The sequence below is a fragment of the Rhinolophus hipposideros genome (assembly GCF_964194185.1).
Source record: "Rhinolophus hipposideros genome assembly, chromosome: 19".
Classification (NCBI taxonomy): Eukaryota; Metazoa; Chordata; class Mammalia; order Chiroptera; family Rhinolophidae; genus Rhinolophus; species Rhinolophus hipposideros.
In genome coordinates, this window is record NC_138065.1 from 14,533,355 (window position 1) to 14,560,206 (window position 26,852).

The 26,852-nt window shown below is 40.3% G+C and overlaps 1 protein-coding gene across 4 annotated transcripts; it reads right to left on the reverse strand.

The window, feature by feature from the left end:
- Positions 1–434: 434 nt before the first annotated feature.
- PRPF38B (pre-mRNA processing factor 38B) lies at positions 435–12,079 on the reverse strand. 4 transcript variants are annotated; one of them, XM_081025557.1, is made up of 6 exons: positions 10,230–12,079; positions 7,428–7,496; positions 6,974–7,125; positions 6,838–6,898; positions 4,597–4,820; positions 435–3,815 (listed from the first exon to the last, which is right to left on the reverse strand). In XM_081025557.1, exons 1-6 carry the CDS (start codon positions 10,506–10,508, stop codon positions 2,957–2,959), a joined length of 1,644 nt encoding a protein of 547 aa, XP_080881683.1. In that variant the 5' UTR covers positions 10,509–12,079; the 3' UTR covers positions 435–2,956. The 4 variants fall into 4 exon arrangements, with proteins under 4 accessions (XP_080881683.1, XP_080881684.1, XP_080881685.1 ...); XM_081025558.1 differs by lacking the exon at positions 10,230–12,079 and adding an exon at positions 9,506–9,553; XM_081025559.1 differs by lacking the exon at positions 10,230–12,079 and having other exon boundaries at positions 7,418–7,496.
- Between the last annotated feature and the right edge of the window lie 14,773 nt (positions 12,080–26,852).

The following is a 26,852-nucleotide window of genomic DNA, read 5'->3' on the forward strand; positions in this document are numbered from 1 at the left end:
AAGAGGTCCTGTAATTGGGTTAGTCATTCAAAGCTGAATTCATCATTTTCATGACAGGATGAGATTAGGACCAGACCAACTTAAAACTCCTGTTTGCCAAAATAACCAATGAGAACTGGATTAGTTGGTGTTTGAGGCTGCACATTGTAATCCATTGAAAAACTTACAAACTGCCAGCATCTGAGTCTCATCTCTCACTGTTCAAATAAAAAATTACTTATATTCATAAAGGGTTAATCTTTTGGGGAAGAGAATGAAATGAATACCATTAAACTTTTTTTTCATCTTTTAAGTAAAAAAAAAAAGCCGTCACTTTTGGGCTACTCAGGAACTTAAATTTGCTATTCGTTCCCAACTACTGTACACCTAATCACAGCTTTCTGAAAATAAACAGCACAGAAGCCCTACGGCAGTTTTCTTTTGCAATTACGTGCAAATTTGGGTACTTTTATTTTTCTAGACAATCTGTAGCTTTCATTAGATTGCTAAAACATGGTCTATAACTCAAAGGTTAGAGGAATTAAGGAACTACACTCAACAGCGATTATTAATTGGGCAGTGCCAAAACAAACTTTATATTAAAATCCCAAGGTTGATAATAAACTAGCCCATGTGTAGAACTTAAATGCAAATTGAACATTAGAAAACAGATGAAAGGTACTAATACATGGAAAGGTGAAATCATTTCAGTAAAGTTGAGAACTGGACGGAGGCTGCTAGTTATATCAAATTCTATGAAAAGCTTTTCACGTTTTCTCACGTTGTAAGAAATAATCCTGCAATCTTTCACAGTCCCTTGTTTCCCCAGTCTTTTAGAAAGTCACTCTCCAAATTATGTATATATTTAGCAATAACTAGTATTACACGCTCTATCAAAATGTTCAACAGCAAACTTTAAAAATCATAGGAAATCAAATGCAGCTTTTTACCTCTATTTGAAGTAAATTCCACAATTTACTTAAAATACACCATTGAATTAACATTTTAGGTACAACTATATTCAAAGGAGTAGCACCATTAATTTAGGTATGTTAAAAATATTTTCAATATTTCAGTAAGATAAACCTGGTTCTCATTACTCAAGGATATAGTTTTTTAAAGTCTACACGTCTCGTGTAAACACACTTGATCTCAATTTAAGACAAGACGACTGAATTTTTTTTTAAAAAAACAGTATTTTCATAAAGGAGTTCATTTAATGAGATTTTTCTGGAATTAGGTAGGTACAATTGTTAAGCCCGCATATGCAGGGCTCTTCTTCGAATGCACTTGTTTGCTCCATTTAACACTTCTGCGAGGTGGAGTCTGAGAGCCAGCCCATCAGTTGGCAAATACAAACAGTAAGATCAAACAAGCGTTAACATGGTTTAGGCTGCCAGGAACACTTAGTACTGCCACTGACTGAACCACCATTTTGAGCCCCTATGTCTCTGTTCTAACAAGAATTAAATGAGCTAATTTATACAAGTTCCTTCAAGTCCAAATTTTAAATGATTCTAGTATGTAATTCAAGTGCAAAATACTTCAGTAAGTACCTGTGATGTGAAACTAAGTAATCGCCCAATTCAAAGAACAGAAGACACACAACACCCACTGACAAAGGGAACTACCATAACTCTAGTAAGGACACACGTGTCCAATTCTGGCCTACATCCTTATAATTCACTTGTCTTCTGGGCACCGAGATACCTCTCTACACAAAGTGTGACTCTAACATTTTATCCATTTCCACAATAAACATTTTAAACAATATTAACACATGGGGGAAAAGCCAACACCCAGAATATAGGATTCAATCCAGTATTTATTCCACTCATGATCGTTCTCTGTAATCAGAATACAGTCATAAAGAACAATCTATCAAATAATTTGCCAATAATCTTAAATAATGCAGCATAGCATTACTTTTAATAAGTCTCTGTTCTAGATTAAGTTTAAAAACTCAAACAGCAATCTCATTATCAATAAAAAAGTTTTGAATTTTAAAAAAAGGACACTATATCAAGCTGTTTCATAATTTAAGTATTTTCCATTTATAAAAATGCTTTGGAAGCTTGAGGCTTGAATCTATTTCTCTATTCTGCCCCATCCTCTCCCAATTTCACGTTAGTATAGGGTTCTGCAAGAATGCTAGGCTTTAAACATTAAGTTTTTCCTTTAATATAGTACTTTAAAATCTGAGAAATTCAAGAAAAAAAGATTACACGTCATGTATTTTTTCAAATAAAAAAGGAAAACTAAGTAAATTTTAGGAATACTAACAGTGTCCCTTTGAGGTAGAATGCTAAAAGGACTTTTGATCAAATCACAGCCTAATTTAAACCTCTGCATCAGAAACTAACTTCTCATAAAGTCTCTCTAAAGTTAACTGTGGAGAATATTAAGGGTAACATTATTAACAAGAGCCTTTCAAGATAATATACAGTGGACAAGAATGTTAATCCTACAACTGCTGCCTTCACGTACATTGAAAGCACATAATTCTCCTATAATAGACATCCAAGATCCATTCTCAAAGTCTTTAGCATTCTATTACGGAAAGCATAGCCATGCTAACTTCAGTACATAAACCATAATCCCACACCTACAAAACAAAAATAGAATTAGTGGCAGTTTATTGCCTTATACAAATTTAACCAACATGGCAACCATGCCAAAGGAATTAAAACATTTTCAGGACATATGTACAGACTGTATATCTCAAAAACAATTAAACAATAAAAATGCAAGAACAATCTGTGCATCATGTATCAAACTCAACAATTGGGTGAAAACATCAATGCAATAAATGGGATTACAAAGGCACTTCTCTACACAAAAGAGGAAATGAAAACGCAGCCTACAGGGAGCTTGAAGAGTGCATAACTACTGCAACAATCTCAACTCGGGAGGAAAAAAGCAAGATTTAATCAAACATTTATAGGATTCAATGTGATCCATTTTCACAAAAAAAATTTCACACAGTCTCGTCTTTGTTTTTATGTTGTTTTTCTTGGCTCTCTAGTTCTATACTTTGGCTCCTTCGATGATCCTGTTTGTCAGACTGGTCCTTACTATCACTGTGATCTCGTTTGTGGGAACGTTCTTTGCTTCTGCTACGCTTTCTAGATTTTTCTTTGCTGGGGCTATGTTCCCGTTTTCTTGATTTTTCAACACTGTCAGTTCTTCCTTGACTGCCACTTCTACTTCTTTTATTTGATTTTTCTTTACTTTCACTTTTATGTTTACTTGATTTCTCTTTGCTCCTGCTTCTACTTCGTTTCCCTGCATTTCTACTTCTACTCCTACTTCTATGTTTCCTTTCTCTGCTTCTACTTCTACTGTGCTTTTTCTCTTTCTTGGAATCTTTTTTGTCATCTCTATGCCTTCTATCATCTTTGTCTTCTTTATGTTTCTTTTCTTCTACCTCACCCCTACTTCTCCGTTCCTTGGACCGTTCTCTTGATCGCTCTCTCTCCTTTTCTCGGTCATTACCTCTTTCCTTATCATAGTCACGATCTCGTCGTCTACCTCTCTCATTTTCTTTCTCTCTTTCACGATCCCTGTCCCTTCTATCTCCTTTCCTATCACGGCTTCTGCTACGACTTCTATGCCTCTCCCTACTCCTGCTATGCCTGCGCTCTAACCCCCGATCAAGACTTCGGGATCTTCGCCTTTCTTTCTCTCTTTCTTTGGCTTCCCGCTCTAGTCGCTGGCGTTCTTTCTCTCTTTCTAACTCCCGGTCAAAACTAGAACACCCATGGCCCTCCCGATGATGGCTTCTACTTCTTGATCTTCTTGGGGACCTCCGTGGACTCAGTGATCTCCTTGGAGACCTAATATTTATGAAAGGGGAGAGAAGAAAATTTGAATGAATGAAAATTGTAAAAAATTTAACTTTCATCGTATAATTTATTTAGGTCCCTAGCTGAAACATGCCAAGAATAAAGAGGGGGCCGGCCCGGTGGCTGAGGTGGTTGGAGCACCAAGCTCCTAACACCAAGGTCAAGGTCGCCAGTTTGATCCCCACATGGGCCAGTGAGTTGCGCCCTCTACAGCTAATATTGTGAACAACAGCTCTCCCTGGAACTGGGCTGTCGTGAGCAGCCTGCAGTTGGCATGAGCTACTACTGTGGGCTGCTGAATGCTGCTATGCGCTGCCACGGGCTGCTGTGTGCCGCCATGAGTGGCTGGTGGCCAAGTGAGTAGCCGGCAGGCAGCATGAGTGGCTGGCAGGTGGGGAGAGCTGCTGTGAGCGGCTGACTGACGACCAGCAACCGACAACCTCAGCCAACTGCCTCAGCCAGGGGGAGCGCAAACTTATAATACCAGCATGAGCCAGGGAGCTGTGTCCTACACAACCAGGCTGAGAAACAATGGCTTGAACCGGAGTGGAGGAGTGGAAGAAGGGGAGCAGGGAAAGCAAACAATTTGTTCTTAATTACAGATGTGTAATTTTGTTGAAAATGCCCTGAAAGGCAGAGAATTACCTTTTGGGACGAAGAACTAATAAAATTAACATTATAAACAGAATTTTCTAAGAATTTGCCACTTATTTCCAAGGACATTTGTATAAAGCATGCTTCAAAAATAAGTGTAATTCAAGAGTTACATTACCTTGAACGTCTGCGTTCAATATGTCTGTCTATTTCCTCAGCACCTTCCTTTCCGTCTTTTTTGATTTTTCTAGGCCGGGTTTTAATCTGTTGATCAATATTCTTCTGAACCGGAACTGGAATTCTTGGAAACAAGGTAGAAAACCACTCCAGTTTTGTGAGGAAAGACCGCAGCATTTCTCCAATGGTCATTACACAGCCTCCACCAGCCTTCACATCTAGGTCCTACAGAAACACAAAAGATAACCTAGCCGTCAAAAATTATTCCAAAATATACATGAATACTATAAAAAAAATTACCATGTTTGGAATCTCAAATACAAAAAAAAAAATTCTAACAACAATTTCAATTTGTGTACCCTTCTAATCTGGTAATGAATGGTACAGGGAAATACTTGGGCTTAAGTGTGTGCATGCAGGTGAGAACATATCCTGCAGCTTCATGGGCATAAAGAGAACCGATCTCACTCAGTTAGCAAGAACATGAAACAGCCCCTTACATTACTAAACTATGTGGAACAATCAACTTAAATTAACATTCCACATACCTACTAAGTATGTATCTATTTCTGTGGAAATATTTGTACACATCATTCCTAGCACTGTAACCTAGCTACATATGAACTACTTCAGACAATTCCTATCTAAAGACTATCTTTTAACAGCTCTAATATAAAATGAAGCCCTAATAAAACTGGAAGCAATAGCAAACCAACTGCCATGAAGCAGTGAGGTTTCTAATTTAGAGTTATGTAGAAAATAAATAAATGAACAAATAATTGGAAACGCATAATCCATGATGACCATTGTCTCTGAAAAGGGTCATTACCGCATGAAGGCCTTCTTGCTATGCCCTCTCACAGCTCAGGACATGTTAGTCAGCTATTGTCAGTCCCAAACCTATAGTGCAAGCACACAAGGAAAGTGAGATTTGTTATCTAAACAGGAAAACAAGAGCTAAAGGTAAAACTGCTTGCACTCACACACATTTAAGTGTTCAGATATACAGTATTTCCAAATTTAATCGCTGCAGATATCTAAGGAAGAAAACAATAAGTTAGCTTAAATAGAGATCCTGAGGTTTGTTAATACAATAAAAAACAAATTAAATAGTAGCATTCAGAAACAAACCTACATAATACCAATTATGAAGAGGGACATGCTTTTTAAATTTTAAAGGGAGAAGTGTTCAGCCTGAAAAATCTCATCTAAAAACAAAAAAACCCTAAAGATACAATGGTTGTGATTTATCACCTAATACACTTTTTGCTTCTTCTGAGATACTGAACAGCTAGCTCAGTAAACTGGTCCAAAAAATGCAGAGAAAAATTTTCAATGTCTACACGAGTGAGTTTTTAGGTGTGCACAAAACAACACACTAGAAAGATTTCCAATAGAACTATTCTTTAATTCAACAAAGTCTTTAGATAAACTTTAAAAAAAACAGTAGTACTGAAACACAACATTCAAAGTCTACTTTATGATCCTGAAAATATAAAGTAGCGGTAAGGGTAGATATACGCCTAACACAGCTCACTAGTAAAGTCCCTTTCGAGATCTGGAGCGTCACTATGTAAGCATATTAATACATGTAGGATTTCAATCTGAAACAGCTAAGTTTCCCAAAGTAACTTTTCTGAGCATAAGTAGCAAGATCAACCTTGTTAAGCCTGAATGGAAAACTAGATTTATAATGACAACAAAATCTAAACTAATTTAAAGAAAAGGTTTTCTTCTAGCTTTATGAATATATGTAGTATAATAGGAATCAGAAAGCTAGAATTGAAATATTTTGGTCACCTTGACCAAGTCATCTAAACTCAGCCCACTTACGTCCCACCCAGCTCTTAAATTTCGTACTTCTATGCAAGTGGGAATATTAATATTTGGAAGAAGTTAGAGGGTAAAGTAGTAAAAAGTTCCAGGAAAAAAGCTGTAATTAGTATTCTGGTGCATGTCTTAACATTTCAGTCTTGAGCATGGCCCACCTTTAAAACTGCACAAGATCAATACCATACACATAACATAATTAGGAAGAGAAAATTCTTAATAGTTATCAAAACACATTTAAACAATTTAAAAATAATAAAATAAAATTTAAGAAATTTAACCTAAGATATATTAGAGAAAATAAATTTCACTACAGAAAATTCTGGAAGACATTAAACCTCCAATAAATAAAAGATATTAAAAAACATCAGAGTAATCAGAAGAAAACGAATTATTACCCTTGTTGACATACCTCTTCATCATCAAGGAAGGATTCAAACCAGTCCCATAGATCTGTAGGGGGCTGTGTGTACCTAGAATTACAAAAGAATGATTAGGCTTATGTAAATTGAGATATTTATTAGAAATGTAGATAAATGCACGCTTACCTTATATACATAAATCCAAGGGCTCTAATGTAAGGAGAGTCTGTGTGTGTGATGAGACCCATCACTTGCTTGCGAGTTAACTTCAGAGTAAATAACTTATATAACAGGCAAAAAGCTGTAGAGACAATTCCTCCTGTTCCAACACCTCGAACCTTTAAGGTAAACAGTTTAAAAAAAGCAGGAAAATAATTAACAGATATTTAACACCAATTGGCTAATCCTGTTAGGTATTAATAACAAGATATAATCCAGAACTGAGAATGGAGCATAAAAAAAAAACAATACTTTTCTAATCCCATTCACAGGACACTTGGATTTAGATTTAAAAACACAGAAGTCTAAGATATGTCAACTAATTGTCATCAAGTATGTAGCTGACAAACTTTCAGTTTGCTAAATATACACTTAGTTCTAAGACACAGAAAAACTGAAAAATGCACGTACTTCTACTTACCCCTCCGCACATCCCAGTTTGGCCCGCTGTTTTCCTGCTTCCTTTCTCCCATGGCTCAACATGTGTGACCTGAAAATAGAAAAGAGGAACACAACAAACATTCATACTTCGAATTTTTTTAGAAGCATGATTAAAGTAAACCCCAACTCCACAACAGAGCAGCTCTTCCAAAAGTTTTTGAAGTTGGGTACTTTGACATGAGGTATATATTTTGTTTACACACATTAAGTATGTAAACCATCTTTGAAAATCTGCTTAGATATTTAAAGAGTACCAATAAAGCTACAAGGGTTTAACAAAATCTCAACAGCTATGTAGAGTAGAAATCCCATTAGTTTGTAGAGAGCTGATACATGTGGAGCCATGAAATTGCTAGTCTCATATACTTGTAAAAAATATTTGATAATATATCAACTTTGCATCTTATCAAGAGTTGCTTAAAAAATAAAAATTCTCACTTTAAAACGGATTTGAAGCTCCAACTTAAAAGCAGAAAGTACTAATAAAGATTAAGTATTAAAAAAATACGCTTCCTAGTTCAATTTTATGGTGATTTAAAGTTCTACATTATAAGATTAAAACATGACTTGAAATATGCTAAGACATATTTGTGATGCAAAGTTATGAAATTTTATTCATTATGTTTTACCATGATCAAGCATTATATTCATTCCTGATTAAAGATGAAATTACAAAGGCCACACCTACACAGAGATCGTTCTTGTTAGTGTGTAATTATTTTCAGCCTAATTATGTGAACCAATTCAGTTTTTTGCCCCAGAACATAAACTGTCTATATTGTATAAATATGACTAGTCATTACACTAAGTATGCCCAAAGGTACAGCATCATTGCTAAGGTGGGCTACCTATAAAAACCACATACTTCACCTAAAAATAGAGAATAATAGCTCCATAAAAAAGATGTAAATCAAGAAAGTCTTTTGGAGACATAAGATCCTTTGTTTCTTAAAACAAAAACAAAATAACATCTTTTTCTTTCACTATTCTAAAACTGCATTTCTACCCATCCACGGTTACATTTTATAGTCTTTTTCAGTGGCTGCAGACAGAAAAGCATGCATTTAAATGTAAGCACTACACTATTTTGTTCAGCTGATTCCTGCACTGTTTTACTGTTTCATTTCCTTCCCCCAGCTTGCTGCATTAAAGATGTTTCAGTTCCTTAAAGGCTAGCCAAAGGGGTGGATGCAATACAATATCTACTTACAAAACTGGAAGGCTACATATTTTAATGATCATCTGACGTGAATGTCTTGATAACAAAACCTGGCTCTTTAGTTTTATAACTAAATTTAAATAATTTGTAGATTTTTAAAGTCATTTCAAAACACAGTACTTGAAATTTGAAAACATGCTTTTCCTCTATCACATCAGCATTTGTCTGTTATTAAACAGAAAACTGCCACAAAAGAGAAGGAACCCAATTTTCAAGTGTTTGAAGTTTACTACATAAAGGTAAGAGTTAAATAATTCACCATTCTACATCATGCTGAAAAGGCCTTACCTTTTAAGCTAAAAACACTAGTTCATTACAATTACAACAGTCTTATAAGAAGGTATCAAAACTTCAGTATACTTTTTATATTCACAGTTGAACTGTATTCTCTCAAAATAATTTTCTATCAATAGCAACTAATACCTCAAAAATCCTTTAATAACCCAATCACTTAATTGGGAAAAAGGAGGACAAAACGTAACCTAAAAGCCATAAGGAAAATTAGCACCTCTACAGACACGTTCAGATCACAGAGAATACTTTATGTGGTCTGTCAAGTGTTTTAAGAGTCAAAATAGACAAAATGGATTGAATTATACTAGACGCTTTAGCTAAAATACTTAACGATCATTAAGACCATTACAAATACTCTTTGAAAAATAACCTTCGGAGGCCTGGAAGATATATTTTTTTAACTACATAATTTGCAAGGAAGTGGAGAAAGCCTGTATCTAGTTGGTGAAAAGACCAAAACCAATGGCCAAAAGAACCCTAATTAGCCGTTCATTTAACCCAGGGAAATGCATTTATGGCGATTGAGCATGATTAATAGTGCATACCTCTACCTGCGACCCTGGGCTGCTCCGAGCCTCGCTGCAAGACTGAGTCAATCCTGCTAACGAAACAAGAACTGAGACAAGAGTGCAGTGAGGAGGCGCCAGGTGAGCTCCCCAGCACAGCCAAGCCAACACCGACCCTGCCGCAGAAGCCCAGGGCCCAGATAATTCTAAACAAGCCCAATGCACAGGTAACTGAGGCCACTTACTCCTGACTTCCTGCTGGGAAAATTTCCAGGCCTTCTGTACACCTCTTGCCCTGGCACCTCTCCACCCTCACCCCTCCCACCCACCCGATCCACGCACTGACCATTTCCCGGTCTGGACAGTGAATACCAACAACACGAGGCCAACACTGAAGTCAATACGCGCCCTGGCCCGGGTGAGCGGGAGGAGCGCCAACTTCCCATCAAAAGGAATAATTTTAAAGCGGTGAACTGGAGAGGCTCCAGTTACTCTTTCTTCTCCCCCACCCATGTCCCACTCCCCCCGGGGGTGGGCAGGTGGGCGGAGGAGAGAGATCCACAGCGGCGGGCTCTCCCGGCCTTAAAAATCTGAAAAGGAAGCGCGGGCGGCCCCAGTCTGACCCCTCCCCGGCGGACGACTGGCCACCGCCCCCAACCTTCCCCCCACCCACAAGTCCTCCGAGCCCGGGGGCCGCCTCTGCGCGTTTTCCCCACACCCCCTCCTCCGAGTTTACCCCCCCCCAGCCCTCGCTGCTTCGTACCTTAAAGTAGATCTCGTCCACCACCTCGTGGTAGGTCTTGAGCTCGTAGAGCTGCACTTTGAAGTAAGGCGACGACAGGATGTTGGTCAAGATCATGGGGTTGAGGTTCATCGTCTTTTCGTTGCCCCACAGCGGCAGTACGTTGCCCTGCTTCCCCGAGACTGCCGGCTTGGTGGCGCCGCCGCCGCCGCCGCACTGTTGCTGCTGCTGCGCCGCGGCCGCCGCCGCCTGGTGCTGCGGCTGCGAGTTGCCTGTCAGCGCCGGGCTGTTGTTAGCCATGTTGCGGCGAAAAGGAGGAGGGAGGGAGAAGGGAGGGGGAGGGGGCCAAGCTCGTTCTCGCTCTTCGGGACAACGGTCCGGGACCCTACTCCATGGAACGCCTTCGGGAGAGGGGGCTGCCTCGCTGTGCCCCAGCCGGGTGAGGGAGGGCAACGAGGATACCGATAAATGGACTCCGGGTCGAGAGCAGACGCCGAGACACGGGCCGCGAGAACTCCCGGCAGAAGGCGAGCCGGCGGCCAGGGAGCGCGATCTCTTCCGCCAACTGCCCCTGGGAACAAGATGGCGGGCACGGCGGATGTGACGCCACACGCCCCAAAGTTCCAAGTGTAGCCGGCAGCCAATCAGAGACGCGCAGGTGGGGGGAGCTTCCTCTGGCGAGTTCCGCCGCGCGTTCGGTGCGCGTTGCAGTTGCTGCGGTGGCCTGCGGTTTCTGACTCTTTAAGTTTTTTTACTGAGCGTTTGGGGGCCAGAGGAAGGGATTGTGGGTCCAATTCATATATTTTAGTACTTGGGTTGGGGCCCTGGTTTCTCTGGAAAGCCGGACAGGAGAGGAACCATGGCTATGTGCTGGCAAATTCGTGACTGACTGCTACGGAGTGTCCGAGTCTCCTGAGTTCAGTTTTAAAGTAATCTGGAAGGAGAATAGTGAGGACCTCACTCCTCCATGTGATTCCGATGCAAGGTCTTTCTGTCTTCCGCTGGGCTGTAGTGTCGGACCAGAGGTCTTGCTGTTTGAGCCTCAATTTATTCAACTAAGATCGAGCTAACATCTTGCTAAGCGTTAGAAGAATTACTGTACCTGTAGGGCCCGGTGGAATGCTCCAGGCATTTGTTGGGTCTTCTTTCCCTCCTCGAGTTCTTACATTCGGAATGAGCGGTAAACATTGGGCGAGGCACTAAATGGGGAGAGAGAGGGTGAGAGGTGAGGAAGTGGTGTAAAAATGAGTCATCTGTCTCATCTCTCAAAACCTGTTAAACTAGAGAAGGTTCGTGGTGTTTGGGAGTTAAAAAGAGGGCTGCAAAATGCACTTGGGTTTCTACGGGCGTTACCAGACTGGGTGGTGTTGTCAATCACCGGTAGAGAATAACGTGGTCATATGTAGACGCAGGGAAGATCAGGCTTGTTAAAGAGTGTACGGTCCAGTTGACACAAGCCAGGAAACGTGCTATGGGGGAGTAATGTCTGGATAGCAATTGGGCCACTAAAATGCCTGGAATGCCAAGATGAATCAGAAATGTAACGATATTTAAATCTACGGTTCTTTGATGGAGTCTCTTTTAAGAGCACTAATCTCATTCAAGAGGGCTCCATCCTCTTCGCTTTAGTGCCATCTCCTAATACCATGATCTTTGGGGGTTAGGATTTCAATGTGTGAATTTGGGAACACATTCAGACTACAGCACACATGAAACCATCGCCACAATCAAAAAATCATACGTCACTCCCAAACTTTCTCTTGTACCCTTTTGTAATTCATCTGTCCTTCCAACTCCATCCTCAGGCAATCACTTTCTGTCAAGATAGATTAGTTTGCGTTTTCTTGAATTTTAAATAAATGGAATCATACATTATCGTTTTTTGCCTGGCTTCTTTGACTTGGCATAATTTTGAAATTCATGTTGATTGTACCAACAAGTTCTGTTGACTTTTATTATTAATAATATTCCATTGTATGGATTTACTACAATTTGTTCATCCAATCATCTGTTGATGGGCATTTGAGTTTCTATTTTGGGGCTATTACAAATAAAACTCTTGGAGGGTGGCAGGATGCTCAGTTGTTTGGAGCGCTAGCTCTTAACAACAAGGTTGCCCGTTCAACTTCCACGTGGGCCAGTGAACTGCGCCCTCCACAACTAGATTCAAAACAACAGCTTGAGCTTGGAGCTGAGCAACCACTGGGCAGCCGGTTTGCTCAATGGTTAGAGTGCAGTGCTCATAATGCCAAGTTTGCTGGTTCGAGTCCTACATAGACTAGTGAGAAACAATGGTTTTAGCTTGGAACTGGGCCACCAGTGGGTGGCCGGTTGGCTCAGTGGTTAGAGTGCAGTGCTCATAACACCAAGGTCCCCAGTTCGATTCCCACATGCGCCAGTGAGCTGCGCCCTCCACAACAAGATTGAAAACAATGATTTGACTTGGAGGTGAGTTGTGTCCCCCACAACTAGATTTTGAAAAAAAAACAAGACATCCTGGGAAAACACTGTTCCCCAATATTCCCCTCAAGTAGGAGGAGATAATGTCATGGGGAGAATTTAAGGGTTTATTTTGCAGAAGGAGAGAATGTCTCCAAGGTAGCCGGGACCAGGTGCTGGTGCCCAGGAGTCTGATGTGAAAAAGCGTCATTTATGACTAGAGAACATAGACTTATCCCTCAGTTCCGTGGAACTCCCCCTCCCTTTCGCTCCCTTTAAAACTCTCTTCTGCTTGGTTCACCACTTCGAGAAGGTCTTTGGCTATTAGGCCACCATCTTCCCAAGTTGCCGGCTTCCTGAATAAAGCAAGTTTTCCTTGCTGCCCAACACTTGTCTGTCGAGTATTGGCTTCTGAGTGGTAAGCAACCAAACTTAGGGGGGGTTTTTTGGTAACAGAAAATGTACTTACAATATACCTAAACTACACTTTACACTTTAATACACCTTTAGAATATCATAGCTTAGCCTAGCCTAGCTTAAACGTGCTCAGAACATAATATCCAAAAACAGCTGGCAGCACAGAACGCTGGAGAGCGTGATCATGTGGTCGACTGGAGCTGCAGCTGCCCAGCACCATGAGAATGTATCTGCTGCATATCACTAGCCCCGGGAAAGATCAAGCTTCTAAGTACAGTTTCTACTGAATGAGTGTTGCTTTTGCACCATCATAAAATCAAAAAATTGTAAGTCGAACTATCAAAAGGCAAGGACTGTCTATATATTATTATATCACAATATGCATTTATTGAATGAACAAATGAATGAGTTATTGGCTCTACCTGGTTGGATAGAAGATTGATCCAAAATCTTCCATGAATGTGAGAACAGTTCAGGAAGTCAGTTAATGCCATGTCAGGAAAGGGTAGAACATAATATAACAATGTAATGGGAAGACCTATGTCTCAAAGATGTGGCAGTTTTATTCAAAAGTGGAGCAGTTATCACAATGTAAAATAACAGTCATAAGAATGAACCTGAGCTATTTAAATTAGAGTTATTAGGGCATGAAATTATATATTTTAGAAAAAGTTACATAAAATTATTAAAGTTATTTAAAATTTAAGTGGCTAACACTTAGTTATCTGAAAAAGCCTTCTCTCCATCATTTTTACATAACTGGGATGTTGCTGTGTAAGAAAAGGACGATAGGCAATAACAGTTGTTAAAAGCACAGACTCGAGTCAGAATGCCTGGGATTAATATTTGGCTCCATCATTTTAATTTGGGCAAGCTACTTCACTTTTCTCTGCCTTTGTTTCCTAATCTGTTAAAACGGGGATGTTATCACCTACCTCATGGAGTTTTATGAGGATCAAATTTCTTGATGTCTATGTCAGTGCTTAGAACAGTACTTAGCACATACCATGTCATTAAATGTTTGCTATTACTGTTTTCTAAATAACATTGAACATTTTTATTATATTCTAAATTCATCTTAAAAATATTATTGCAGGCCGGCCCAGTGGCTCAGTCGGTTGGAGTTTAATGCTCCTAATGCCGAAGGTTGCTGGTTCGAGTCCCACATGGGCCAATGGGCTCTCAACCACAAGGTTGCCGGTTCGACTCCTCGACTCCCACAAGGGATGGTGGGCTGCGCCCCCTGCAACTAACAACGACAACTGGACCTGGAGCTGAACTGCGCCCTCCACAACTACCATTGAAAGGACAACAACTTGACTGGGAAAACATCCTGGAAATACACACTGTTCCCCAATAAAGTCCTGCCAATAAAGTCCTGTTTCCCTTCCCCAATAAAATCTTTTTTAAAAAAATGTTATTGCAGTCTTATTTTCTTCCTAAATCTCTAACAGTTAACTTTTTACTTCTCCTTAGGAATCTAAATTCTGATACAGTGTTCTGCCAGAGACATTTTCATATGGCTGAAACCTGAGGCCAAACGAGTCTGGGGCTTGTGCTGCCTGCGCTGTTCAGCCAATAGACCGACACAGGAGTTGGGCCATAGAATAAGCATTTATTATCAGAGCACTGGTGGTCTGAGAAGGCAGCGGGTTAACACCTTCAAAAACTGCCTTCACTTTCTCAGACCAGCTTGGGGTTTTTAAGGGAAAGCCTGGGTCTTCCTCCAGAGGCTACCTGCTGCTTCCGGGGGTCTGCATGGAGCCTCCCCTCTGGCCACGTGATTCTATGGTGGAGTCATCAATCCAGGAAGAAGGATGGGAGTAGCCTGGTAGACCACAGAGATGGTGAGCAATAAGCCTAAGGGTATTAATCATAAGTTTCAGGATAATTTTCTAAAACAGGGAACTGGATGGGACAGGGGACATTCCTAGCTCAAGCTACAGGGGAATGATCTATTGTTAAGCTATAGGTAGGTCAAGGAAAGGTGAGTCTGGGACATGGAGAGTCCTCTACTGTGGGGATGCCAACTGGGCCCTGTTTCGTGGTTGCCAGCCATATAGCATGGCCAGGGTTACACAAGGGATTAATCTATTCAGCAGACAGTTCATGAACTTATTGATAACAGATTTGTTTTAAGCTGTTAACAAGAAATAAGGAATATTTAGAGGTTCTATCGGAAACCTTTGAAAATCATACACGGGAAATTAACAACCAGTCCCTCCTCTCTTTGGCCTTTGCAAATAGGTGGCTTTGATATAAGAATGAAGTAGTGCCAGGATGACATCATTCGACATCTGTTGTCATTGATAAACGGTCCGCAGCCCCGCTTCTGAGGGGTCCCTCTAGGAGCCTTGCATAGGGACTTGTGGAAAAGCAGTGATGACAAAGGGGACATTTATAAGTACCAAGAGTCTGTGAGAACTATTAATGAGCCTTAGTTTGGGTGAGGCGACTCTTCCCTAACATAAAAACTCTCCCAAGACCCTTGGGGCATCCCTCCTATATGGGGTGATAAGCCCCCTGAAAGAGATCATCCCCCTACCAACAATGGCCTCTTCATTCCCTAGCTAAGCGCTCTATCAACAGGGCACTGTTACCTTGCACTGGCAGCCAGAAATCAGCACTTTGGTTGGTCACCAACCATCTGAGTTTTTATATGAATGCCTAATCATAAAAAAAGGTACACCTCATGTTAAATTTGGACTCTGTTCCTTCACCTCCCCTTGCCTGGAACAATAGTGTGATTATCTCTCATTTATTTGGAGTATGTTACTGTTTTTATTTTGCTTATTAAGAGATATTATCCTGTATGCTACTGAGTTGTAAATTATTATAACTCCCACTGCAAACATGAACTAAATAAATTGCAGGCAAATACAGTAATCCGTCTCTGAGCATAACTTTTGCTGCCTTGCAAAACTGCAACAAAACAAAGCAATTGGCACAGTGGGCAACCCAACCCAGAAGTAATAATAATTAATATTGGTTGGTACTTTGAGCTATATCATCCTCCATGCCAAATTTGAAATAGATTAATAAAGTATGTTCAATTTATAATTGACCCAAATCTGGTAAAGCTCATTACTAGATTGGCAAACAAACTTAACATATTATTTACTATCTATGGCATGCTCCTAAAAGTATCAGCTACTGTGAATGGATAAATTGATAAAGCCTGTTATAGTTTGGATGCTAATTGCTGGCCACGATAATTATTTTAATAGTGCTGTACCATATTATAAGAAACTTAGAATGCTCTATTAAACATCTCTTAAAAAAACATATTTTGAACACTGTTGTGAAAGGCAGCAGGATGATTGCATATATGCCTTGCTCACTCACCCTGCCAAAATAAATAAATAAATAAATAAATAAATAAATAAATAAATAAATGAATGAATAAATACATAAATAAATAAATAAAGGTAGTTTAAGGGTAGAATGGATTATATATTGACTTCTGAAGATCCCTGGAGATGCACTAAACATTCAGTCTGCACAAAACTTAAAGTTAAGGAATCTCCAGATGTTGAAATGAATAACCAACCCAGTGAGTTGTAGCCTATATTAAAAAGAGCAAATAAGGAAAAAATTCCAGCACCCTTATTCGGAGCATTAAGTAACATAGACACCTATAGGCAGAAAGGAAAAATGCTACCACAAAAAGCAATCTTCAGAGTAGGAAGAAACCGAGACCTTTTTTGCCCTTAATGGGTAGCAATCCACACCCAGAGGACGATAATTATTGTAATGCTTTTGACTCTGATAACTTTAACCATCTAGAAGCTAAGCCTGTAAGAACAGACAAAACTACAACAAATGTTAACATGGATCTAGTCAGAGTTACTGAAGAAAGAGCTGATACTAGACAAGAAATGACAAAAACTAGAATGGAATTCCAGCAAACTGATTTGGACACAGGAACCCAGTGGCTATTAGATTTATGGTCCAAAGAAGGACACAATCTGATTCTAAAAGGAGCAGAGATTGTGCAACTCCAACCCATTACCACTGATGGTAAATGTAATCAACAATTTAGAGCATTTGGAGGGCATAATATTAATACACAAAGATCTTTATTTGACTGGGAAGCAACAGCCTGGAGATTAAGATGGTTTATACCTAATATATTATCCCCTAAACATCTCCATGGAAAACAGCAGGGGAAGCTACTACTAATATAATAATGAAATTAAGACCATGATTTTTGAAAGGGGACAGACACCTTCGAAGCTACATGTGGAAGCAAGAGAACAAATTAAAAGTATCATCTTAAAAGCTGCCCTGCATAGGACGACAGTTACCAGAAACACAAGAGAGCTCACTCACATGGAAAGAACAAGGCCCTTCTGGCTTAAACAATTTAGACCACCATCCTTTAATCCAAATTATAAAAACAAAAACCCAAATAGAAACACCAGAAACTGTTTACAGTGGCAGAGTAACAGAAACAACCAACCTCTTAGAATAAATACACGTACAATAACCCACTTACTATAAATAATCCCTTTGTAAAACCTAATCCCATTAATTAACAAGCCACTGATAGACAAAGGAGAGAAAGTCCCATGGATCCCCTGCAGAGACTCAACAGTCTCTCCTGGCCAAAGCCTGAGACAACGGCCATATGTTTTCATGGCCATTTCAACAGAAACCCCTTTGGTAAAAAAAAATATTGTTTTTACTCTTTATTGGACCTCAAGCACCAAAGATACAAGGATATCCTACTTTAGAAAACTGAAAAAAAATAAAACAGGATTAATAGAAACAAAGATGATATTTTTATGTAAATTTTTCTGACTTTGTTGTGCATCAGTGGATTCCGTCCGAATTCAGGTCCCATCAAATACCACTATCTGGTATATCCACAGTCGGCTTACAGGATCAGTTGTTCTGGGAAGGGAGCTTCCTTTCCTTACGCCAGAAAAGCATGTGACCGCTGGCAATAATAGTTAAAGCCAGTGGACAATGGCAGGGTCACTAGAGTCCGAAGCTTTGTTGTTAAAATCTGTTACAGGAATAAAAGGGGCAAGGGCAGATTTTTGAGAGGCCAGAAACATGTTTTATAACTATTGACTCTTCACTCTTCTCTGTTCTAAAGAGGTTTTAAGGAAGAGAGAGGAGAGATAAAAAGTAGTAGAGGTGTAGGAAAGCAATGTCAGAGAAGGTGACCTAAAGACCCCAGCCTTTTTTGCACTACTCTAAATAAATTGTGTAGGGCAGTTGGAGGACATTTTCTCACCAAGGGAGAAAATATCCGTCCCCAGCTCCAACCAGAGCATGGTGAGAACCAGACTGACCTGGGTTCTCGGTCCAATTCTGCAGCTTATGGATCCTGGGTATGGATCCAGCTTATGGATCCCCGGATCCTGGGTAACTGGAAATCTCAGTTTCTCATCGGTAAAACGGAATTGGTAGTACTCAGCTTGCAGGTTCTCATGGAGATTAAATAAATACTGTATGTAAAATGTCTAGCACCACTGTGTACAGACACATTGTAGTTGCTTCATAAAAGATACCTATAATAAAGTACTAATCGTTGCTTTGTTGTTATGTAATTACAGCTCTTCTTGATTCTTCCTATGGCTTTCATGGCCCAAGTCATAAAGGTATATCTTTTTGAGTTAGAAATTTGTCATTGTAGCCTGAACATTCTCTTTAAATTGGGTAATTTCCAACATAATGATACTCATTTCAAAATAGAACCCTCTGCCCCCCTCCCCAAATCTTACATCCCAAGGCTTTCTTACAGCTGAATATGACCTAGACGTAACCCATCAGATATACCCATGGAAGAATCAGATTCAGAAGTGAGCAATGATCAGGTGAGTACAAGACTGATTGAGCAGATCACTTTGTAAGTTATAGTAATGTCTAACCACTATGCCGTATACTTGAAGCTAACATAATGAATATCAGCTATAATTGAAATAAATTTTTTTTTAAATCACCCTGTGAGGTTACTTACTTTCCATAGAACCCCCTTTTTTTTGTCCACAACATCCACCTTTCTCTCACCCAGCATATCGAATTCATCATGAAGTCCTAGAAACTGAATCCAAAATATGTCTCTGGTAATCCATTTTACTCCACCAACACTGCCACTACCTGAGTCCTTAACTACCTGCATTTCTTCTCTGGTCTATTATGATGGTTTCTTAACTGGTCTCTTTTACCATCCAGCCTGGCCTCCTTCCAATATGCAGGGAGTGCCAAAAAAATATATATATATATACACACATTTTAAGAAAGGAAAAAAACTATTAAAATTGTAGTACTCAATATATACCGATAACAAAAGACGGATACAAGTCACTTTCTGCAATTACAAGAGGTGCTCAACGTGGTTACCATCAGCGTAATTTTAATGCAGTTTTTCCTTTTTAAAAATGTGTATACATTTTTTTGGCACCCTCTGTATTTTTCATGCTGTCACCAGAACATTCTTTTCAAAAACTTAATCTAGGGGGTGGCAGGTTAGCTATGTTGGTTAGAGCGTGGTGCTGATGGCACCAAGGTTGCCGGTTCGATCCCCACATGGGCCACAGTGAGCTGTGCCCTCCTTTAAAAAAAGCAAAAACCAAAATAAACTGGTCACATTAGTTAGCCTCAGGCTTAAAATCTTTTGATGGCTTCTTCTTTCTCTTAAAGACTAATCTCAATTAAAGGGACCATAAAACTCTACATGTCTGGCCCACTCTTCCCTTACTTCCTCTCTTCCTGCCACATAAGAATGTGCCATGATCTCTCATGACTGAGGGCCTTTCCTTATGCTCTTCTCCCAGTCAGGAATGTGCTTTAAATAACTAATGAAATAAATGGGAATGTGCTTCAATGCCTGTGTTTCATCCTCTCTTGGCCTAGTTGACTCTCATTCATACTTTGGAAATCAGGAAAACCTTTTCTGACCTACAGTCTAGGTTAGTTTTCTTTGATATATGGTCTCACAAATTATATTTCTCAGACTATAATCTCAGTTGATAATTATATATTCATTATGAAAATAGGAACTGTGTCTGGTTTTGTTCTCTATTCCCAGTGCTTAGCATAGTTTTCAGTAGAAAATACGTTCTCACTACCGGTTGAAAGAAAAAAAAAAGTGAACAATTCAAGAAGCTGGCCGCGTATCTTCGAACAAGCATGGAGGTGGCAGTGCTTCTCACATCTGCTCTAAGCCTCGGTTGGGCTGGTTTTGGTGGTGCGGGTATTTCTGATAAAGAATCCCTTCGGTGGTTGGGCCTTGTTCCAGGCTGTGCCCTGGAAGAGTTGGCTTCTCCAGTTGTCTGAGAAATTAGCTGAGATTTCAATATCTTATAATAAATTTCTTACAACTAAGAACCTGACTTAATCCATTTCTAAGTAAAAAGCATCAGAAAACTTTCTCTTCATTCCACCTACCCCATCTTTGTGATCAGGTAACCAGTTTGGTGTTAAAAGTCATTTTGGTTTTTAAAACATCTTAAATTTATGCCCTTCTTTCCACATTTTAATTCTTCACTTCTCTCACTGTAATGATCCTCTGAAGCAGGTAGATCTTCATTTCACGTCTAAGGAAACAAAGGTGCAAGGAAAGTGCTGATTGGGCTAAGCTGAATCCTTGAGGGCTTCCAAAGTAAAGTGTCCTATTTCCTCTCCAACCATATTTTTCTCTGAGAAATCCAGATCTCGCAAGAGGCAGCGCTGTGTTCCCAGTGAGCTCAACAATCTGCCCAGACCTTACATGTGATTGAACCAGGAGTGGAGATTTGACCGAAGTTAATGAGATTTCCTCTCCTGAACATACAGAGACTGTATCTGTTAAGCTGTGAGGGCCCCCATGTGCCTGAGGTCCTTCTATGCTGTATTGGGAGAATGGGATCAGAGGAATTGCACTGTTGTGGAAGCAGTTTTTCTCTACATCATGGTCCTCGCAGGGCAGATCCAGGTTTTCTAGGCTTATGCAATGTAGGGAGCTTTGCAAAGAAAAAATGTATTTTTTTAAAATTATAGATATAAAACACAACTTTGAGAGAGTGTGGGTTGGGCTCCTACCGGAATCAGCATGTCTTGGATTTGAATCCTTTAAGACCCCAAATAAGCTTTTAAGCTGCTTTTAAAAAAATTGCAGTTTGGCATGTCTGATGACTGGAAGAATTTTCCAGACTCTTGGAATCATACATTTCAAATCCTTTTTTTTGGTTTAATTTCTTTTCTTTCTTTCTCTCTTTTTTGTGTTTGTGTTTTTGTTTAATTACTTTTTTAAAATTAAAGTTTATCGGGGTGACAACTATTAGTAAAGTTATAGAGATTTCAGGTGTACAATTCTGTAATACATCACCTATATATCACATTGTGTGTTCACCACCCAGAGTCAGTTCTCTTTCCATCACCATATATTGGATCTACATTTCAAATCTTGTCTTTTTTTTTACTGCCCACTGACATTCAGAGCTGGCCCCTAGGACACATTCAGATTCTGATCTGACGTCTGGCCCTGCATCCGTCTGTCAGGATGCCAGACAGTTCAGTGGCTGTTTTTACACCAAGATGGCCAGCAACAATTTCACGTATGCAGAAAAAATGTCCAACACTTGGAAATTGATTATGGCATGATAATTTAATATCACACCACCAGTATTAAGCCTGTCTCACAAACATCTGATTCTCTTGGGGATCGGAACTTTCTCTGAGTTACTATCCACAAGGGAGAAACCCCAAAGAATTTATAGCCCTGAAAAGTTAGAGCTTGTAAAAACTTGATTAAGTTGGAATAATTTCTTATGTCCTGCATGATAGCAAAGATACTCCAAAGGTTACAATTTTGTCAATTGGTGGGATATTATACAGCTTTAGGCATAACCTGGCAATCTTATTTCATTCTTCTTTTCCCTGCTAACAGTATACACTCCAGTTCTCCAAACCTTTGCTCAGCAGCTCTTCCACTGGTTCCCTCACGATGAGTTAACTAAAACTTTGCCCCATGCTCACTGTCCTGTTGGGTGTCAGGCGGGGTCTCTGCTCCCGCTCCCCACATAAGAACGCAGGACATGGTGAGGCCAAAAAGGAACACCCACGGAGCCATAAGTAGGGGAGTCATATCACTATATTCTCACCGGCGGCATCCGCCTCTCTGCAATCCATTCTTGCTAGCTCAGCCACCGTCTTCTTGCTAGCCCCCATTTTTTCTGCTAGCGTAGCCACAGCCGTTATATTAGTGGCCAATGGCTTATGGGTTACAGCTGATGGCCAACTAGCCACAGCTGCTGGCCATCTGATCACAGTTGATGGCCATTTACTACCCGAGCCAGCACCTTTCTATGTGAGGCCAAGAGCCTGCAAAATGTTTTTTGGGGCTTTGTCGCCACACTCACTATATACTTGTATTAGAATTATTCTTTTAAACTAATTTGAGAACTGTATTTTATACCATACACAGGAGTGACTGTGAAACACATTGACTGTATACCCAAATCAACTCTACCTGAGGACCAGATCCCTAAAATGCTTACAGTCACTTCAGTGCTACCCAACACAAGTGCAAATGTGACAAGTGGGTTAGATTGGAAAGAGAGCAGTCTTTATCACATACAGTTAAATGCAAATTTTACCTTGAAAATATGACTACGTAACACATGCTAGGCCTTCTGAGGACCTTGGATGGTCCAAGTGAGTGTAATTAGATAAATTGAATATTTTTTCCCTCTAGCTTACTTAACCTCAGCTATTATAATACATAGTAAATTACTTTTTCTTTATAATGGCATCATATTAATTATGTAGTTTTAAATTTTTTCTTCATACAATAATCAATTCTCAAACACAGTGCAATGCACTGTGTAGGATTGTGGGGACAGAGTCCCAGAGTGCAGTTTCCAGGCTCTTGGCCTTACATGGAAAGGTGCTGGCTCGGGTAGTAAATGGCCATCAACAGTGATTGGATGGCCATCAGCTGTGGCTAGTTGGCCGGCAGCTGTAACCAGTGAGCCATTGGCCACTAATATAACTGCCGTGGATACGCTAACAGGAAAATGAGGGCTAGCAAGAAGATGGTGGCTGAGCTAGCAAGCGCGGATTGCAGAGAGGCGGATGCCGCCAGCGAGACTATAGTGGTATGACTCCCCTATCTATGGCTCTGTGGGTGTTCCTTTTCGGCCTCACCATGTCCTGCGTTCTTATGTGGGGAGCGGGAGCAGAGACCCCGCAGGAGACCCTGCAGGACACCCCTCACAACACACAGGAATGCACAGTTAAAGGAAGATAGTATTCCCATTTTTAAAGTACCAGGTAGTGCTTTATGTAATATTGGCAATCAACACACATTTGTTGAAAAGAGAGATTCGAAACAAGAGCATCACGAAAGAAGACGAATGGCAACACATAGCTTACTTTCTTCTGTGATAAATGGACTGCTGATTAATTTTTGCTTGCTCTCATAGTACAACTTGGTCTAATCAGAAAGGTTAAATGACTGTCCTTACACAATTCTTTCCTGTCCAATGTTTTCCTTACTCTGGAGTATGTACTATAGTGGTAAACAAAAGAGGCAACAGATCCAAAATGGAGTCACTTGTGCTAGGGCCCACATCAGCAAATCAAGATTTAATGCTTAACCTAATTTCAGTTTCAGCTTCCCAGGAATGTAACGTTTAACCTGTCAACATGGAATTACCTGGTCAGCACTGAGGAGTGAGATCCTCTACCCTATAGACCCCTTCAGTTGCCCTTAGGAGGGGGAGCTTCCTGCAACAAGGCATTCTTTGCTAATGATTTCCTTTTTTTCTATCCCTTTTCTGCATTTAAAAATATTTCCTTTGCTACAGCTCTGGGGGCTCCTCTGCTAGATGGGAAGCTGCTTCATTCATGAATCATTGAATAAAACCAATCTGATATTTAAATTTACTCAGCTGATTTTTTTTTAGCAGTAGATAGCTAAAAGTTCATGGTTCCTGACAGTACTGCTTTGGCAGCATTTTATACTCCTTTTAAATCCATTATATATAAAAGAAAAAATCAAGAGAAAATGTGTGACAAGTGGTGTGATCTAGCCATCAGGATCTATCTAATATCAGATATTAAGAGGGGTTGATGAATAAAATGAGCTAATGAAGACAGATTTAACTCCTTTGTAATTTTATTTTTTACTAATTTTCATTTTTTGGTGGCTTTTAAGTAGCTTTTGTACTTACAGAAACAGGAAAAAAAACCAGACTTTTAGTAATTTACTGATCCAATCCACAATAATTTCTTGAAGGCCAACTATGTGCCCAACCCTGTTAAATGGGGTAACAGTAACACAGTGGGTCATCGATAAACATTTACCGAACACAGTTTGTGGGGACAGAGTCCCACAGAGCAGTTTCCAGGCTCTCAGCCTCACGTGGAAGGGTGCTGGCTCTTGTAGTGGATAGCCGTAGGCTGTGATTGGTTGGCTGTCGGCTGTAACTGGTTGGCCAATTGGCTGCTGATGTAACTGCCGTAATTGAGTTGGTTGGTTGGCTGGTTGGCAGGAGGAAAAGCGGACTGCGGATCGTGTGGATCCTACTTCGTGTGTCTCCCCCGGCCTCCAGCGAGAATATAGTGGGATGACTCCCCTACCTATGGCTCCATGGGTGTTCCTTTTGGGCCTCACCATATCCTGTGTTGTTATGTGGGGAGCGGGAGCTGAGACCTTGAATGACACCCTGCATGACAGAGTTTTTCTGTGGAGATAAAAAGCTTTGAGATAGAAAGCTAACATTACAAAATATCAGAGAATAAATACATGCCAAACTGTGTGACTCTGACAAGTGCAAAATCAACGTGAGCAAGAGTGAGGTTAGAGTAAGGGTTATGGGTAAGAATAAGGGTTAGATTGTGAGAGAAGGTTTAATTTGGTCAGGTAAGTTCTCTGAGCGTTTTCTGGATTTCAGGCACCATAGCTGGAACATAATGTTAAGATGCTTTGGTCCTTGCCTTCCAGGAATTTACAGCCTATGGGAGATACATATGAATACACAATCACATTGGATGTAATAAGTGATAGCAATATAACGATGAACAACCTGCTCCAGCAGCCCAGAGGAAGGAGCCTCTGACTAGGGAATCAGAAGGTTTCTCAGGACAGGTGACATTTAGTCTGGATCTTAAAGAAGGAGTTAATCAGAGAAGAGAGACTAGGCATTCTGAAAAAGAAATAATGAAAAACATAAAAAACACTTTTTATAAGGAGGGCAAAAACTTTCCTCCTGGTTATGCTTCTGGGCACATCAAAGGGTAAATGGTCACGGTGGTCTCATATATTCAAGACTGAATGCTGCCCAGCTGCCACAGAGAAGCAGAGCTGCCCAGCACAGCCCATTCTGTGTCTGCAGAGCCACAGACCCATGAGCAATCATCACGGCTGCTGTTTTAAGTTTTAGAGTTGGGGTGGTTTGTTAAATAGCAATAATTAATCGGTATAGGGGTGTTATCATCTAATTATGTATGGGTCAATGGAAGGGCATAGGCAGAGAGGAATGGAGTCAGTAGGCCTTTTCTGGCAGCCCTAGAGAGTGTAGATAGGAAAGTAGAGAAAAGCTGTATTAGTCAGGGTTGTCCAGAGAAACAGAATCAGGACAGAGATTTACTCTAAGGACTCGGCTCATGTAATTAAGGAGGCTGGTAAATCTAAATTCTGCAGGGTGGGCCAGCAGAGAAAAGTTGGAGTCCAAAGGCAATCAGTCTTCTTGTTCCAGGGAGGTCAGTCTTTGTTCTCTTAAGACTTTCAACAGATAGATGAGGCCCACCCACATTAAGGAGGGTAATCTGCTTTACTCAAAGTCCATCAATTTAAATATTCATCTCATCCAAAAAACGTCTTCATAGAAATATGCAGAATAATGTTTGACCCAGTATCTTGTCACGGTGGCCCAGCCAAGTTGACATGAATTTAACCATCATGCCAGTTGAGAACTGTGGGAAATCAGAATGCCACCATGGAGGCTTTGAATGAGTCCTGTCGCTGCAGGGCATACATGGTTGAGGGCAATGCAGAATGCCTCAGGAATGTCCTGAGATTGGTTGGCTAGAAAAACTGATAGCTCAGATTTTAGTTTCCTAGGATGTGCTTATCAAGTTTTAATTTTAACTAGTTCAAAAGTGATTGGGATGTAAATTTGTACTTTTAACAATTTATCCTTCTTATCTCTACCTGATATCTTTTAGGCATCTCAGACATATCTGAGATTGAATGGTTGATTTTCAATCCTTTCCAATCCTCTTCTTCCTCCATAATCTTTCCCATCCACTGATGGCACCTCCATCCTACTAGTTGATCATACCAGAAACCTGGGAAATACTTTTTTTTTGGGGGGGGTCACTATTTATTTATGACAAATATTCCTCATCCATGACCCTCTCCAATCACAAGTTCTTTGAGATGGTGCTGTTGGACAGTCCAAAAATGGAGTCATCTGACTTGCCCTTCCTGAGAATGGCCCTGCAAATGGCATGTTTTAAACTGGCCATTGAACCTGCTTGTCACCTTGTCAACCTCAGCCATATTCATCTGGGTGGACGCGTGGTCCTTGGCACCTGATGATACGTTGCTGGCAGAGCATTTCCACAGCATGTCCAGATGCAAGGACTCACCCCATGTCATCTGCGTGTCCAGCCCACGCCTGGTTCCACCATGACAAGTTTGAGTGCAGAAGGCTGGGAAATATTCTTGACTCCTCCTTTTCACCTCTGACAATCAACCATACCACTATGAACCTTTATGAGTTTTATCTTCAAAATATATCTAGACTCTATCTACATCATTCCAACTTTACAGCCATCACTGAGTCC